General features: G+C 65.7%; 2 protein-coding genes across 2 annotated transcripts; one reads left to right on the forward strand and one right to left on the reverse strand.

Annotated features, from left to right (window-relative positions):
* Positions 1-844: 844 nt before the first annotated feature.
* On the forward strand, positions 845-3,571 carry SLC7A4 (solute carrier family 7 member 4). The gene is made up of 4 exons (XM_057745422.1): positions 845-1,905; positions 2,306-2,958; positions 3,189-3,297; positions 3,399-3,571. The coding sequence occupies exons 1-4, from the start codon at positions 924-926 to the stop codon at positions 3,569-3,571; spliced, it is 1,917 nt and encodes a 638-aa protein (XP_057601405.1). The 5' UTR covers positions 845-923.
* A 2,385-nt stretch (positions 3,572-5,956) lies between these two features.
* P2RX6 (purinergic receptor P2X 6) lies at positions 5,957-13,836 on the reverse strand. The gene is made up of 12 exons (XM_057745433.1): positions 13,694-13,836; positions 12,892-13,042; positions 11,198-11,269; positions 8,807-8,882; positions 8,521-8,614; positions 8,356-8,436; positions 8,134-8,275; positions 7,937-8,046; positions 6,496-6,589; positions 6,361-6,426; positions 6,127-6,204; positions 5,957-6,040 (listed from the first exon to the last, which is right to left on the reverse strand). Exons 1-12 carry the CDS (start codon positions 13,825-13,827, stop codon positions 5,957-5,959), a joined length of 1,182 nt encoding a protein of 393 aa, XP_057601416.1. The 5' UTR covers positions 13,828-13,836.
* Between the last annotated feature and the right edge of the window lie 534 nt (positions 13,837-14,370).

A 14,370-nucleotide genomic window follows, 5' to 3' on the forward strand; every position in this document is an offset into this window, starting at 1 on the left:
CCCAAGAGGGCGTGTGCCGCAGCGGAATGCGGGTGGGCTCCAGACCCCGGCCCCCAGACCGGGACCTTAACCTGTCCCGGGCCCCGAGGCCACCCTCGCGGCCTGGGCTTCCTCATCTGCGAAGCAGGCACAGGCCTCCCTAGAACCTGGTGAGCGAAGACGGGGTGGGATACCTGGGTGTTTGTGACAGCGAGATGGGGCCCCGTGCTGGGGCTGGCGCCCGGGGGCGGGGGCGGGCTCTGCAGGCGGACGGCACGGCAGGCGGGGCCGGCTCAGCGCGCAGAGCGGCGGCGGCGGCCACAGCAGGTGGGTTGCGGAGCCTGCGGAAGAGGACTCAGGCCCGGGAGGAGGCGAAGGCTCAGGTACCTGGGGACAGGGCGCGGCGGGACTGGCTCGGGGGCGGGGGCGCAGCGCTCAACCACGGGATCGGATGCGGCGCCGCGCCCAGGGCGCCCCGCGGGCGGCCGGCGGGGCGGGGGAGGGGGAACCACGATGTCGGAGGCCAGGTGGCCGCCTGGGCTACGCCCAGAGCCGCAGCTCCACTCCTGTTCCGGGTCCCGGAGGCCTTGGGCCAGCTCCTGGGAAGCCTCGGGTCTCACCTCACTTTGGGACCCCAGATCGCGGAGGCTTGGGTCCTAGCCATGGTCCCTGGGGCTGCCCGCGCCTCGCCCTCAGGGCCATCCCCAAACAGGCCCAGATTCGGCTCTACCAGGCTGCCTGCCGCGCCCTGCCCTGGAGGCAGACAGGACCTCCCTGCCGCCCACACCTGCCCCAGCCCGGCCCTCCGGGCAGGCCAGCGTTAAGGGTGCTCCGGATCCCAGGGTGGGATCAGAGAGAGGACGGGAGGCTGGGCAGCCTGTCACTCCCCACTGGCCCCCCGCAGGTGCCGGCAGCTGGCTTGGCGCTTCTCTCGGCCGCCCACGATGGTCTCAGGACTGCCCAGCGTCGCCGGCCTGGCGCGCTTCTGCCAGAAGCTGAAGCGGCTGAAGCCGCTGGAGGAGGCCACCATGGAGACGTCCTTGCAGCGCTGCCTGTCCACGCTGGACCTGACCCTGCTGGGCGTGGGGGCCATGGTGGGCTCGGGCCTCTATGTGCTCACTGGCACCGTGGCCAAGCAGATAACCGGCCCGGCCGTGATCGTGTCCTTCACCGTGGCCGCCATGGCCTCCCTGCTGGCGGCCCTGTGCTACGCCGAGTTCGGGGCACGCGTGCCCCGCACGGGCTCTGCCTACCTGTTCACCTACGTGTCCATGGGCGAGATGTGGGCCTTCCTCATCGGCTGGAACCTGGTGCTCGAGTACGTCATCGCTGGCGCCGCCGTGTCCCGCGCCTGGAGCGGCTACCTGGACGCCATGTTCGACCACCGCATCCGCAACTTCACCGAGGCCCACGTGGGCGTCTGGCAGGTGCCCCTCCTGGCCAGATACCCAGACTTCCTGGCAGTTGGCATCCTGCTCTTGGCCTCCCTCTTCGTCTCCTGCGGAGCCCGTGTCTCCTCCTGGCTCAACCACACCTTGTCTGCCGTCAGCATGGCCGTCATCCTCTTCATCGTCATCCTGGGGTTCATCCTCGCCCGCCCGCGCAACTGGGGCCAGGAGGAGGGCGGCTTCGCGCCCTTTGGCTTCTCCGGAATCATGTCCGGCACGGCGACCTGCTTCTACGCCTTCGTGGGCTTTGACGTCATCGCCGCCTCCAGCGAGGAGGCCCGGAACCCGCAGCGAGCTGTGCCCCTGGCCATCGCCATCTCACTCGGGCTGGCGGCCGGCGCGTACATCTTGGTCTCCACCGTGCTCACCCTCATGGTGCCCTGGCACAGCCTGGACCCCAACTCTGCGCTCGCCGACGCCTTCTACCAGCGGGGCTACAGCTGGGCTGGCTACCTCGTGGCAGCTGGCTCCATCTGCGGTAAGTGGGGTCCTGCGCTGGCCTCCCAGGGAACACATCTTCACCTGGGCCTCAGTTTTACCAGTCGTAGAATGGGCCCAGGAAGGTGCTAATTACTAGACTCCAGCCTAGCTCGCTGCCAGGGTCCTACTCACCCCGCTCCCCATTGTCGGTCTGGGCGTGTGCTTCCACGTCCCTTCCTGGACAGAGGGACTCAGCCCTCACCAGGTTCCCCAGTCGCCTGTGACCTAAACTGGGGTGTCCCTTTCCTGGGCTGGGGGAGTGACCGTCCTGCGCCCCACAGGCACGCAGGCTCACTCTGAGAACCCAGACGCACGGGCGCACGGCTCCCGAGGTGCCCCAGCTGTGGGCCCTGGGCTGCCCGCCTGCTGTGCTGACCGGCCCCCGCCCTCTGCCGCAGCCATGACCACTGTCCTGCTCAATGGCCTCTTTTGCCTGCCACGCATCATCTACGCCATGGCCGCCGACGGGCTCTTCTTCCAGGCATGTGCCTACGTGCACCCCCGGACACAGGTGCCTCTGGTGGGCATCCTGGTGTTCGGGGCCCTCACGGCCTTCGTGGCGCTGCTGCTGGACCTCGAGGCGCTGGTCCAGTTCCTGTCCATCGGCACCCTGCTGGCCTACACCTTCGTGGCCATCAGCGTGATCGTGCTGCGGTTCCAGAAGGCCCCTCCGTCCAGTTCCCCGAGCCCAGCCAGCCCCGGCCCCGCGGCCAAGGAGTACAGCTCCTTCTCAGACCACATAGAGCTGGTGGGCACGGAGCCGGGCACGGAGCCGGCCCCGGCCCCGGAGCCCGGGCAGCTGCGGCCAGCCCTGAGGCCCTACCTGGGCTTCCTGGATAGGTGCAGCCCCGGAGTGGCCGTGTCTTCGGCGATCTTCGTCCTGGTGAGCTCGGCCGTCGCCCTGGACTGTGTGCTCATCTTTGGGGAGGCGTACCTGCACCTCCCCCGCTGGGGCTACATCCTGCTGCTCCTGCTCTGCGGCCTCGTGTTTCTGCTCAGTCTCCTCGTCCTGGGGGCCCACCAGCAGCAGCGCCAGCAGGGCACCTTCCAGGTACCTCCCCCCACCCCCAGCGCCCACGGGCCGTTGGCCCACCAGCTCCCTCCTCCCCTGCGTCCTCTGCGTGGCGGGATGAGCGCGGCTCGCGTGGCTGGGGGGGGCAGTGCGCACCTCCCCCCGCGTCCGTGGGCGGGCCCTGGCCTCCAGCCCCCAGAGGCAGAGGAGGGCTCCGAGGCCTGCGGACCTCCCCTGCAGCCTGGCGCAGCGCTGCCCTCGCCCCCCAGATGCCCATGGTGCCCCTGGTGCCGGCGCTGAGTGTCCTCCTCAACACCTGCCTCATGCTGAAGCTCAGCCACCTGACATGGGTCCGCTTCTGCATCTGGCTGCTCATCGGTGAGTGGGGGGCCCCGCGGGGGCCCTGGGCCGGCCCAGGAGGAGGGTGAGGGGGCCAGCAGGGCTGGGGCCCGCCGCCCATGCTCCCGCCGCCCCTGCAGGGCTCTCCGTGTACTTCGGCTACGGCATCTGGCACAGCAAGCAGAACCAGCGAGACCCGCCAGGGGTGGCCACCACGCGCTACGTGGTTTTCCCCAGCGGCGGCCTGGAGGAGACGGTGCAGGCCGTGCAACCCCCCAGCCAGGCACCAGCCCAGGGGCCCCGCGGCCCCTGAGAGCGGCCTGCCCACCACGCAAGGCAGCTCTGGTTTGCGGGCTTGCCCCCCGCTCAGGGGACTTCGGACTGCAGTTGGGGGCCGAGCTTCACGCCTTTGGAGAGGAGGTGACCAGCGCTGCTGTGGTGGACTCTTTGCCCAGTGCCTTCCAGTTTATGAGCAACTGCAGCTACCTGGACAGGTGGGGTGGGGCGGGTGGGGAAGAGGCCCCAGCCTCAGGGATCCACAGTAATAACTGCTCTGCCAGCTACGTGGCCTGTGTCGTGTCCACTGTTCTTTGTGGCACTGAGTCCTCGCCTGCCCCCGGGAACCACGAGACTGTCCCCAGTGCAAATCAAAAGTGCAGAAGCTCTGCAAGGGGGAGGCGCCAGCCCTGGGACACCCCTGCGTCAAGGACACTCAGGCCAGCGCCCTCTGCCTGATCAGAAAGCACCACACATGCACACGCACACACACACGCGGCAGGTACAGAGGGGCAGAGTCAGGCCCCCTCCCCGGGGGGGTCCAGACAGTCGTGCCTGCGCCCCAAGGAGGCCGCCTAGAAAGGACAGCAGAGTTCCAGGGTCCACTTGGTTTCCCTGGGCCCCCAGGGAGCACAGCGTGTGCCCGGGGAGGCAGAGGCTCACCCGCACGGGCACAGGCAGCTCCAGGCAGGCACCCGCATGGCTGCCCTGGGGTGTGCGCCACATGTAGATGGAGGCAGCAGCTGTGTCCAAGCGCAGACCCTGGTACCACTCCCGGCTGCCCCAGGGCGTGGGGACGTGGGAGCCGGGGCCTGCCCCAAGTGCCTACCAGCGCCCCTCCCCCCGCGGCCTTGGGAGGTCCCCGGGCCCACCCTGCTCGGCCCACTGGTCCTCCAGGTGATGCTGTGCCCACCACAGGCACCGCGAGATCCCATCCCTGCCTGTAAGGAGCACACGTGAAGCTGCTGGCTTTGACTGGCTTTACTCCCGGACCCTGCAGCCACACCTCAGCTCTCTCTGGGCCCCATCCGAGGGACCCTGTCCCGGTAAAGGCCTCTGGGCCATGTTCTCTCACCCCAGCCCTTGCGGCCTGCCTCCCCAGGGACGCTGCTCTGGGGCTTGAGAGGCAGCCGGGACCCCGAGGCTTTGCTGAGGCTCCAGATGCCAGACAGTTCCAGATGTTAGCCCAACCTGAGCCCCAACCCTGTCCTCCCCGGCTGGCCCATGTCACTGCCCCGGCAAGCAGTCAGCATGCCTGGTCACTAGGCCCCGTGAAAAAGCAGCCCCTCGCCTCCCAGGTGGGCACTCCCAAATCCCTACTGCTGCCCTGGGACCAAGACAGGGTTGGACCCCTGCAGCCCATCCCTCCCTCCTGGCTGTGGGCCCCTGCCGCATGGGGAGCTCTCCAGCGGCCAGGACTCAGGCCCGGTGAGGACGCCACAGCCAGATCCAGGCCAGCCTGCCAGGGCCTCTGGGGTTTGTTTGGGGCATTCCTTCTTGCCACGGGGCTTCACCTGAAGCAAAGGACAGGGCATCCTTCGAGCAGTTGCCTCAGGCTAGTTCTTAGGTGCAATCTTGGGCAGCAGTGAATTCCAGATGTACATCCTCCTGGCCCCCACAGGTTCCAGGAGGTCGGGCCAGGTGTCAGCAGACGGTCCCAAAAGACCCAACGACCAACTTGGCTCCTCCTCCATCTTCTTCCAATCGCAGCCGCCGCGGGGCCTGAGGGCCGCACGGGGAGGGCTGGCGCCTGCGCCACTGCCTGGGGTCGGCGGGGGCTGGGCCATCTGAGTCCCATGGCTGACTCCCCAGACTGGGCGGGGACCGGCCCCGGGCAGCCCAGCACTAGAGCAGCAGAGACAGCCTCTTGCCAGATCTCTTTCTACCCTGCCTTAGACTCAGCGGTGCAGACCCTGGAGCAGCGCTGAGTGGGGGGGGGGGGCTCTGCCTGCGATGGGGGTACCGCCAGGCCGAGCGGGCCGGAGTCTGCACAGCCAGGAGCGGACCCCTGTGCTGACCCCTGGGGAGTGGGCCACCACCGGGAGCCCTGGTGACAGAGCTGGGAGACGTCTCCAGATGCAGCTGGAGCCCCTGGGACCAGCGGCCTGCGACACGTTCCGCCGCGGGGCTCTGTGCAAAAGTGGCTTCTGCGGCTCCCCGGGCAGCCCCCTGCCGAGGCCAGAGTCGGGGCGGGGCAGGGTGCCTGGGAGTTGAAGGATGGAATTCTCCTCCCACCCCCTGCCCTGGTCCTGCTGGGGCTCCACCGGTGAGGTTCTCAAGGCGAGGCCCCTCCCTTCCCAGCCCCGACCCCCGACAACAGAGACAGGCCTCGGGAATGGGCCTGCAAGCAGAGGCCAGGGCCACGTCTCGGTGTCCAGCTCTCAGTAGCAGCCGTGGCCGTCGGGACAGGCCCTGGGCCCCCCTAAGGCACCTGGGTGGCCGGGTGCGGGGGCGCGGATGCGGGCTCTGTCTGCTCGGGGCTGGCGGTCACCTTTGGAGCCTTTGCCTGCAGGCGAGGACAGCAGGTCGGGGCTCAGGCCGACGTCCCCTGGGAGTGCAGTAGAGCCCACGGCCAGCAGGCCCGCAGCTCACCTCCTCGTACTTGGTCCTCCAGTAGACGTGAGCGTCTCCATCCACGTACAGCAGCAGCAGGTCACAGAGGAAGGTGATCTGGGGGAGGCAGGGCTGACCTGTGCCCTGGCCCCCAACCCGCCCCCCCTAGACCCACCCCCCCGCCCAGACCCAACATCGGGGGCTCAGCGCCGTCGGGCAGGCCCGGGCCCACGCTCGCCGAAGCCAGAGGGAGCCCGTGTTAGCCAGACTCACCACGCCCAGCCAAGCCGCTCCTGTGCCCAGGGTGATGAGCGTGGGGATGGGCCCGAACTTCCCTGCCTGAGAGACCTGGGTGAGCCTCCCAGCTGTGCCTGTCACCCCCTCGCCCGCCCGCCCCTGCCCACCTACCCGCCCAGTGACCAGGACGTCGAAACGGATCCCGTAGAGCTTGAGCAGACTCCGGGCCTCCACGCCCGAGGCCTCCCACCAGTGAGTGGCTGTCCTGGGGGCAGGAGAGAGTCTGGTGGCCTGTTCTGCCCGCTCCCAGGCCGGGCTGTCCCTCCCAGGCCAGGCTGTCCCTCCCAGGCCTCCGTCTCAGCCACGGACTCCACAAACCCCCAGCCCCACCCTGAGTCCTGGGCTGTTGCAGAGGATACAGAAAAAGAGGAAGCCGGGACCCGCCTCTCAGGAGCCCCCTGCCTGCGGAGGGGACGGGGGCAGAGGGGTCTCTGCAGCGGGGGCGGGGGCCGCTGGGGGTCAGGCCCAGGGCGTGCGGGTCCAGAGCGGGGAGCTCCCTCCCCCCTAGAAGCGGGGGAGGCTTTCTGCAGGGGAGGAGGCGCAGGTCGGTTTTCCAGGGGTCAGGAAGGAGCTCTAGGCAGAGCGCAGCGCCGAGGGGAGTGGAGCGTGGGCAGGGGCCAGCTCCACACAGCGTCAAAGGGCGGGGCGGGCAGGGAGGCGGGGCCGGGCCGGGCCGGGCCGGGCCCGGGGAGCAACGTCAAGGGCGTCCTCTCCGGGCCCGGCGGCTGCGTGAGCACACGCGCGACGAGGTGACATGAGGTGGCGGAAGGATAGGATCCCAGAGGGCAGGCCGCGGGGGCAGGGGCGGCGGGGGGGTGGGTGTCTGCGTGGAAGAGTCAGAGACGTGACCACAGACGCAGTGCAAGTTCCTCGAGTGCATCCTGGACTGGGAAATAAGAAGGTTTCGGACTGCTGTTGGCACAGTTGGGGAAATTTAAACAGGTGCCCTGTGCCAATGTGGGCTGTCTTGAATGCGACAGCAGGACAGCAGTCGCTTGGGAAAGGCCCTTATTCTCAGGACGGCCCGGAGAGAGGTGAGTGTCCACCGGACACCTGCCCCTTCCTGTCACACAGTTTGGTCTGAAATCTATCTAGATATATCCAGCTCAGTCTAGAGAGGAGAGGGAAAGCAAATGTGGCAAAACGGTAAAAACAGAGAACCAAAAAAAGCCCTGGTGAGCCTAGCTGGCGGCTATGTGGGTGTTCACGGTACTAACCTTTGAACTTTTCTATAGATTTTTGTACATGTTTTGATAAAACCTTAAGGGAAAAGTAAAGAAGAAAGCCCCCTGTGCGGTGAAGGGAGGTGCTGAAGGCACGGTGGGGAAGGAGGGGCGGCGCAGGGGTCCCTGTGGGGTGCAGGGGGTAGGGCTCGGGAGGGAGGCTGCACAGAGGCTGTGCTGGGGCTCCTGAAGCTGAGACCACTTCCTCCTGCCCCTGGGCCCCCTCCCACACAGGGGGCGTCCTGAGTTCCAGGAGGGGTGGCCTGTCCCAGCCGCCACAGGAGGCCAGGCGGACCTGGCTGGGGTCCGGTGGGCAGTGGGGGCAGCACCTGAAGTTGTAGCTCCGCTCCTGCAGCTGGAAGGAGTAGTGGGGGCGGCAGTCAGAGCCCCCGGCGTCCAGGTCACAGTCCCAGCGGATATGGACGCCCACGGCACCACCCTGCGCACGGCACAGCACGGCTCCATCGGCCGGGGGCCCCGGCCCGTCTCGCAGCCATCCCGGAACCCTCCCCTCCCACGGACCCACCAGCAGTGCCAGGTCCTCAAAGACCCCTCCAGCCTCGGCCACGAGGTCCCCGATACGGAACACAGGGCAGGAGGGGCTGGATCGCAGGTCATAGCGGCAGCGCTTGAAGTAGGTGGGGTCCTGCGTGTCCAAGGCATTGGACCTGAGAGGGGCGGGCGGGGTCAGGCCAGGCAGGGGAGGGGACAAGGAGGGTCTTCAGCCAGCCAGGACCCCCCACCTTACTTGGAGAAGTTAAACTTGCTGAAGGTGACGGTGTTTTTGATGAACAGCGTGAAGTTCTCGGCCTGGACCAGCAGGGGCTTCCTGGGGGGGGGGGGGGGGGGCGGGGGGGGGGATGAGCGGCAGGCTCTGCGGTCCTGAGGCAGGTGGAGGACGGGGGAGACTCACCCGGGCGCGGCGCCGCTCTCCACCGGGCACCAGCCCCGGATCTCACAGGTCCTGTGGGTCCCGTTGAACACGACGCACTGGCCCGTTTTTATGCCTTGAAAACACGAGACAAACTCCAGGCCCTCACATCTCCACGGGGGCCTGGGGAGGGGCGGGGAGGGGGCTGTCGACAGAAAGGAGAGACGCAGGGGCACCGCGTGCACCAGCGAGCCACCCAGGGTCCCGCCGGCCCCGGAGCCCCCAGCCCAGGGGAGGCGCTGCGGCGGGGGCGGGGGGGTGCGGTTACCATGGCTGTGGGTCCCCGTCTCCCCTTCAGGACAGTCCTGGTCGGCCCAGCAGCTAGCCAGCGGGATGGAGGGGTGCTGGGGGCGAGAGAGCACACGTGCCAGGGGCCCCGGCAGTGCCTCGCCGCCACCGCCCGCGACCCGCCTTGCAGTCCACGGGGACACGCCCCGCCCCGCCTTAGCCCCCCCAGGGGTCCCTGAATTTGGGGGCACAAGAGAAAGCTGGAGGGTGCGGATGAAAGGGGGCAAGCAGCCCCCGCTAGGTGGGGTGCAGGCGCTGTATCCCAAGGCTGAGCAAGACTCCTGTCGCGCTCGTTCTGCGGGGGCAGAAGGGGCTCACCCGGGGCCAGCTCCTCTGGTCCAATTCAGACAACCGACCAGGGAAGGCGGTGGCGGCACGGGGGAGGGTGCGCTTGTCGGGGTGGAGGCACCGGGGGCCCCCCCAGGGGGCCCTGCTGGGAGGGGTCTGGGAAGTACACAGGCTCCTCCCCTCCCCGCTGGGTCTCGTGGGAAAGAGGGACATAGGTGCCTGCACGCAGCGACAGGGTCCTGGGGAAGCCAGGAGGGGAAGGTGGTGAGCTTTCCGGGGCTCCCAGGCCCCGAAAGGAAGGCACACCCTCACGGACGCAGTTCTGCAGTTCTGTTGCAGCGGACGCTGGACGCTGCTGCCCAGGGCACCCGGTTCGGGGGCGGTGGGGGGACACCGCGTCCAGTGGTAAAAGGACTCGGCGGCTGTGAGCCGAATGGGATTAGAGGGCAGAGGACAGGGTGGGGCCACTTGCCTGCCTTGCTGTCCCGACCTGTGTCCTGAGTCTGCCCCTTCTCTCCACCTTGGCTGGGCCACTGTCTCCTTGGACCAGACCCCGTGGTGACCACCATGGGGCCCCACCTCAGCCTCATCGTCCTCCATTCAGCAGTCCGACTGGTCCCGCCCAAAGCACAGAAGGAGGGCCCCTCCCCTGAGCCCCTCCGCGGCCCCCACACTCCCGGGACCAAGCTCAGCTCCTCAGTGGGGCTCCAGGGGCCACTGAGACCTCGGGTTCCCCCCTTCCCTCTCCGGTCCAAATTGAGGCTGCAAGCCCACTGAGCAGCAGGTGACCCCGGAGGGGACTCACCCCATGCAGCGGGGACTTTGCCCGCACAGCCCCTCTGCCTGGACAGACTCGAGATCCCAACTGAGCCTCAAGTCCAGTGGGAAACACTTGCTGAGGCCCCAGGGCTGACAGAGACGCCGCCCTGGGGCTCCCAGCTGCAGCCTCTGTCCCCGTCGCAGGGCCTGTGCCGTGGCTGGGCCACAGGTGCAGGAGCTCCTTGGCGTGCATGGGCTGGAGTTCTGCGGCCCTGGGGGAGACTCGGCAGGTTTCTGAAGCTCTGACGCCACAGGGAACACAGTGCGTGTGCTGGGAGGGACCCGATGACCAGGACCCCCAGAGGAGCTGCTCTCAGGAAGCTAGATGGTCAGATCCGGTGGTCCGTTTCGTGGGATGAACCAGAAGCCGGGACATGGGGCAAAGAGGAATCCCATGGATTCCAGGAAATGCAGAACCGTGGCCCCAGCAAAATTTCAGGACAGTCCACACACTGAACAGTAAATAGACGTCTCTGAGCCTTCGGAAAGGGGAGGACATGGCGCGTCTGCCCAGTGCACACATCTCACCTCCTCTGAGGATGGGGCTGACCGGGGACGTGCAACACCCACAGCAACTGTGGTGGGACCAACGACCAGGACTTAGGGGCAGGGGACCACACAGTTACTCTCCAGCCCAGCAAGCGGTTACATTTTAGCCTGGATTAAAAGAAAGATGTCACCATGGAGGTAGGCATCCACGGCTGTGTCCTGGGTCCTGAATGTTCAAACAAACCCACAGCCAGGAAACTGCACACTTAAAAATGGTTAAGGTGGTACGTTTTCTGTTGCATGTATTTTATCACAATGGAAAACCTGAAAAGAATCTACAGCTGGAGAGAAGGGCCAGTGGGCTCTGTGACAGAGGCTGGATCCCTGGGACAGCCCTAGGGAAAGGTGAGATTTCAGGGGGAGGATCTATATTTCTGGATGAGAAATGGACCAGAAGATGGCGGGAGACGGGCTTGACCACAGTGAAAAGTACCCAGAGATCATAAGCGACCCTGAGGTTTGCCCACAAAAACGGAAGCTGCCCCGGGACACATTAACAGAGGCTGTGCGTAGGAAAGGGGAGGTGATCTTCCAGCCGGCCTCTTGCTATTAGAGCCCACCTGCGCCCTGTGCCCAGTTCTAGGTGTTACCCTGACAACCTCCAGAGTGCCCAGAGGCGGGACCGGGAGGGAGAGGGGCTTGGACACCTCACGGGGAACAACAGCAGGAGACTCAGAAACTAGGGACCCGCTGGGAAGCCCTTGGGCAAACTTACCTCTGGGCATCTGCCCTGAACTTGTTCTGGCGTCACAAGGAAATTGGTCACCAAGAAGAACACGTTCTCTCCCTGGAAGACAGGTGTCAGAGTTGGTCTCTGCTCCCCTCCCCCATCAGCAGAGGCCAGAAGCTGGCAGCTTGGCTCGAGCAGGAGGGGCCTTGGCCCCATCGGGTCATCAGCCCTGAGCCCCAGGTAAATGCTTCCAGTGGGGCAAGGGAGGCAGAGACAGGAGGTTGGCTGGGCTTCTGGCCATTTCTGAATCTGTGTCTGCCTCTAACAGTCACTCTTATTTGCTCAACCAGAATCTTCCAAGAGCCTCCTGCGTCCAGGCCCTGAAGCGTGAGGCTCGTGGTGAGGTGGACCCCTCACTGCAGGCATGCCCGGGGGGCCAGGAGAGCCGGAGGAGAGCTCTGTCGGGACAAAGGATGACTGGTGCCCGTGTGTCACACACGAGAGCTCAGCGGGTCTGGGGGAGGCACACCCAGGAAGGGGAGGCGAGGGCTGGGCAGAGGCAGCGGCAGCAGGGGTGGTCAGGTGGTCGGGACCTCGAGGGGCTTGGGGGCCACCGTCATGAAAGGGAAGCCTGGCAAGGGTCGAAGGCAAGGGCTGGCAGGGTCATCCTGGCTGCCACTTGGGAACCCACCAGAGGACCTCAGTCCCGTCCAGGGATGGCATGAGCAGCCGTGAAAACTGCTAGGAGGTGGAATGAACAGGATGGAGGAACAGAAAGGCATCCAGCAGGGCCAGCCCCAGCACGGGGGGGGTCGTTGGGTGGCAGGAGGCCACGCTGGGAGAGGGAGGGGATTTCCCTTTGGATGTGGGGGGTGTGCACCCAGGGGGCAGCTGTGCACAGGGCAGGTGGTCACTGGGGTCGGCACGTGGGCAACGGCGGAACAGAGGAGGAATCTAAGGCTGCGGACAATGCGGGTGGAGGGTGGAGGGGCCGGACACGCAGCACAGCAGGGCCAGGGGAGGAGGGCACGGCGGCAGCGTTCCAGGTCAGAGAGGGGCCGTCCTGGCACCCGGCCCTCAAGCTCAAGCCCAGAGCTCCCAGACACGCCTCTCCTTTCCAGAGGCTAACTTTTTATTTTATTTTTTCTTATCCATTACGGTTTGTGACAGGATACTGAATACAGTTTCCTGTGCTGAACACGAGGACCTTGTCGTCTATCCATCCTGTATACAATATGTTGCATCTGCTACTCTGCCCAGCAGTTTGCGTCTGCTAAAACTCCCAGTGCTCCCCTCCCTGGCCTCCCCTCTCCCTCCCTGGCAATGACAAGTCTGGTCTCTATGTCTGTGAGTCTGTGTCTGTTTCCTAGAGAAGTTCATTTGTGTCACATTTTAGATTCACACATAAGTGACATCATATGGTGTTTGTCTTTCTCTGTCTGACTTACGTCACTTCGTATGATCATCTCTAGGTCCACCCATGCTGCTGCAGATGGCATTATTTTGTTCTTTTTCATGGCTGAGTCATATCGCACTGTGTATATACACCACATCTTCTTTATCCATTCCAGATGCAGACTTTGTAAATGCATCCCTCTGGCCTGGCTTCCCGACCCACCTCCTCCTCCACACGGAAACCTCTTACACATTCCTGAAAGCCCGGGCCAGACAGCACTCCTCTGTGAGGCATCCCATGCCTCTCGCGCACGCAGTCGCTGCAGCAGCACAAAGTCACCCACCTGCGGCGGCTTCACGAAGTCAGCCACGTCCCACAGCCGGTTCCCCAGCTCCTTGATCTGGGTCACAGAAACCCCCTTGAGTTTGGTGATGACAGAAATCTGGGGGTCCAGGTCCTGCTCCTGGTAGCCTTTTTTGGCGAGGAGGGCCCACCTGAGGAGGAGGCGACGGGCAGTGTGGTGTGTCCCCAGCACACGGCAGATCTGGGGCCACCTGCTCAGCCTCTCCCCCCACACCCTCCAGGCTTCCAAGCCCAGCATTTGGCTCGCCTCCTCTCCACCTCATTTCCCACAGCCAACACCCTGCAGGGGCCTGAGGCTCCAGCCATGCATAAGAGAGCCAGCGCCCTCCTCAGGCACCCGTGGGCTTGGAGATGCCCACACCAGGTCCTTCCCCAGCCAATCCTCTCGCCCTGCCCCATCTAGATTCAGCTTTCTCCTGAAAGACTCCCCCGGCCCAGCTTGAACTGGTGGTCTCTACTGGGGGCCTTAGTGCTCCAGCTCCCACAGCGTCAGGGACTACCTCCTGCCAGCCAGGGGCCCCCTGCACAGGGATGGGGGCCTGTCCTGTTCTGTGCCTGAGGCTGACGTGGGGCTGGGAACAAGGCACAGGAAAGGACCCAGGCACACCACCTGCTCTTACAGCCCCTGGCCTCTAGACAGACAGGGAGCCTTCCTTCTGCCCACCTCCTGCCCTGCTCCATGACCACCAGCCCAGCCTCTGCAGAGTCAGACGCTCGCCCCTCAGCCCAGCAGGACCAGCCATGATGCCTCCGGCCGGCGTGCCCAGGAGCAATTCTCTTACCCCACCACGTAGACCACGACCCCCAGCTGCAGCAGTCTCTGCAGGGCGCCCACCCGCCAGTTCCGGGTCATCACATACTTCTCCGTCTTGTAATCCAGAAGCCCCCAGCCCACCACGGCCCCTGGGAAGCCCATGCTCCCAGCTCCTGCTGGCGGCTGGGGCGCGTGAGTCAGCACAGCAGCTGCAGCCACAGCTGAACGGGAGGTAAAGCAGGCGCCAAGCCGGGCCAGGCCAGCAGCTATTAAAGGGACACTCGGGGCAGGATTCAGCCTCCACCTCCCAGTCCCTGGGCTCAGGCCCAACCCCCAGCCGCCCTGGGCCTCCCATCCTCTGCAGACTCCCTCTGCTGGGCCCTGGGCACACAGAGAGGAGCTGTCTCTGTCCACCGTCCTCTGGCCTCACCTTCTTGGGGTGCCGACAGGTGGGATAGGTACAGTGAGAGGGCGGCACGGGCCAGCAGGAGCCCGGAGGAGAACAAGGAAAGCCTCAGGAAGAAGCAACGTCTGAGCCGACACCTGCAGAGATGAAGTTCAATAAGCAGTGTTGGGAAGGAACATATGCGACGCTAGAGCGCGCGACAGCTGAGACCCACAGAGTGGGAACGTGACCCTGTCTCCAGAGGGGAGGTGGCCGGGCCCTGCAAGGTCCCCCCCCGCCTCCTGTGCGACGCCCCGGAG

Source organism: Hippopotamus amphibius, chromosome 8, assembly GCF_030028045.1.
Source record: "Hippopotamus amphibius kiboko isolate mHipAmp2 chromosome 8, mHipAmp2.hap2, whole genome shotgun sequence".
Classification (NCBI taxonomy): domain Eukaryota; kingdom Metazoa; phylum Chordata; class Mammalia; order Artiodactyla; family Hippopotamidae; genus Hippopotamus; species Hippopotamus amphibius.

Bases quoted from the DNA above. Each gene is read 5' to 3' on its own strand.
- SLC7A4 (XM_057745422.1), top strand. From the start codon at position 924: ATGGTCTCAGGACTGCCCAGCGTCGCCGGCCTGGCGCGCTTCTGCCAG. The intron at 2,959-3,188 runs GTACCTCCCCCC...CTCGCCCCCCAG, and splicing joins GCCAGCAGGGCACCTTCCAG to ATGCCCATGGTGCCCCTGGT. The intron at 3,298-3,398 runs GTGAGTGGGGGG...CCGCCCCTGCAG, and splicing joins CTGCATCTGGCTGCTCATCG to GGCTCTCCGTGTACTTCGGC.
- P2RX6 (XM_057745433.1), bottom strand. From the start codon at position 13,827: ATGGGCTTCCCAGGGGCCGTGGTGGGCTGGGGGCTTCTGGATTACAAG. The intron at 8,437-8,520 runs GTGAGTCTCCCC...CCCCCCCCCCAG, and splicing joins GAGAGCGGCGCCGCGCCCGG to GAAGCCCCTGCTGGTCCAGG. The intron at 6,205-6,360 runs GTGAGTCTGGCT...TGCCTCCCCCAG, and splicing joins GAGCGGCTTGGCTGGGCGTG to ATCACCTTCCTCTGTGACCT.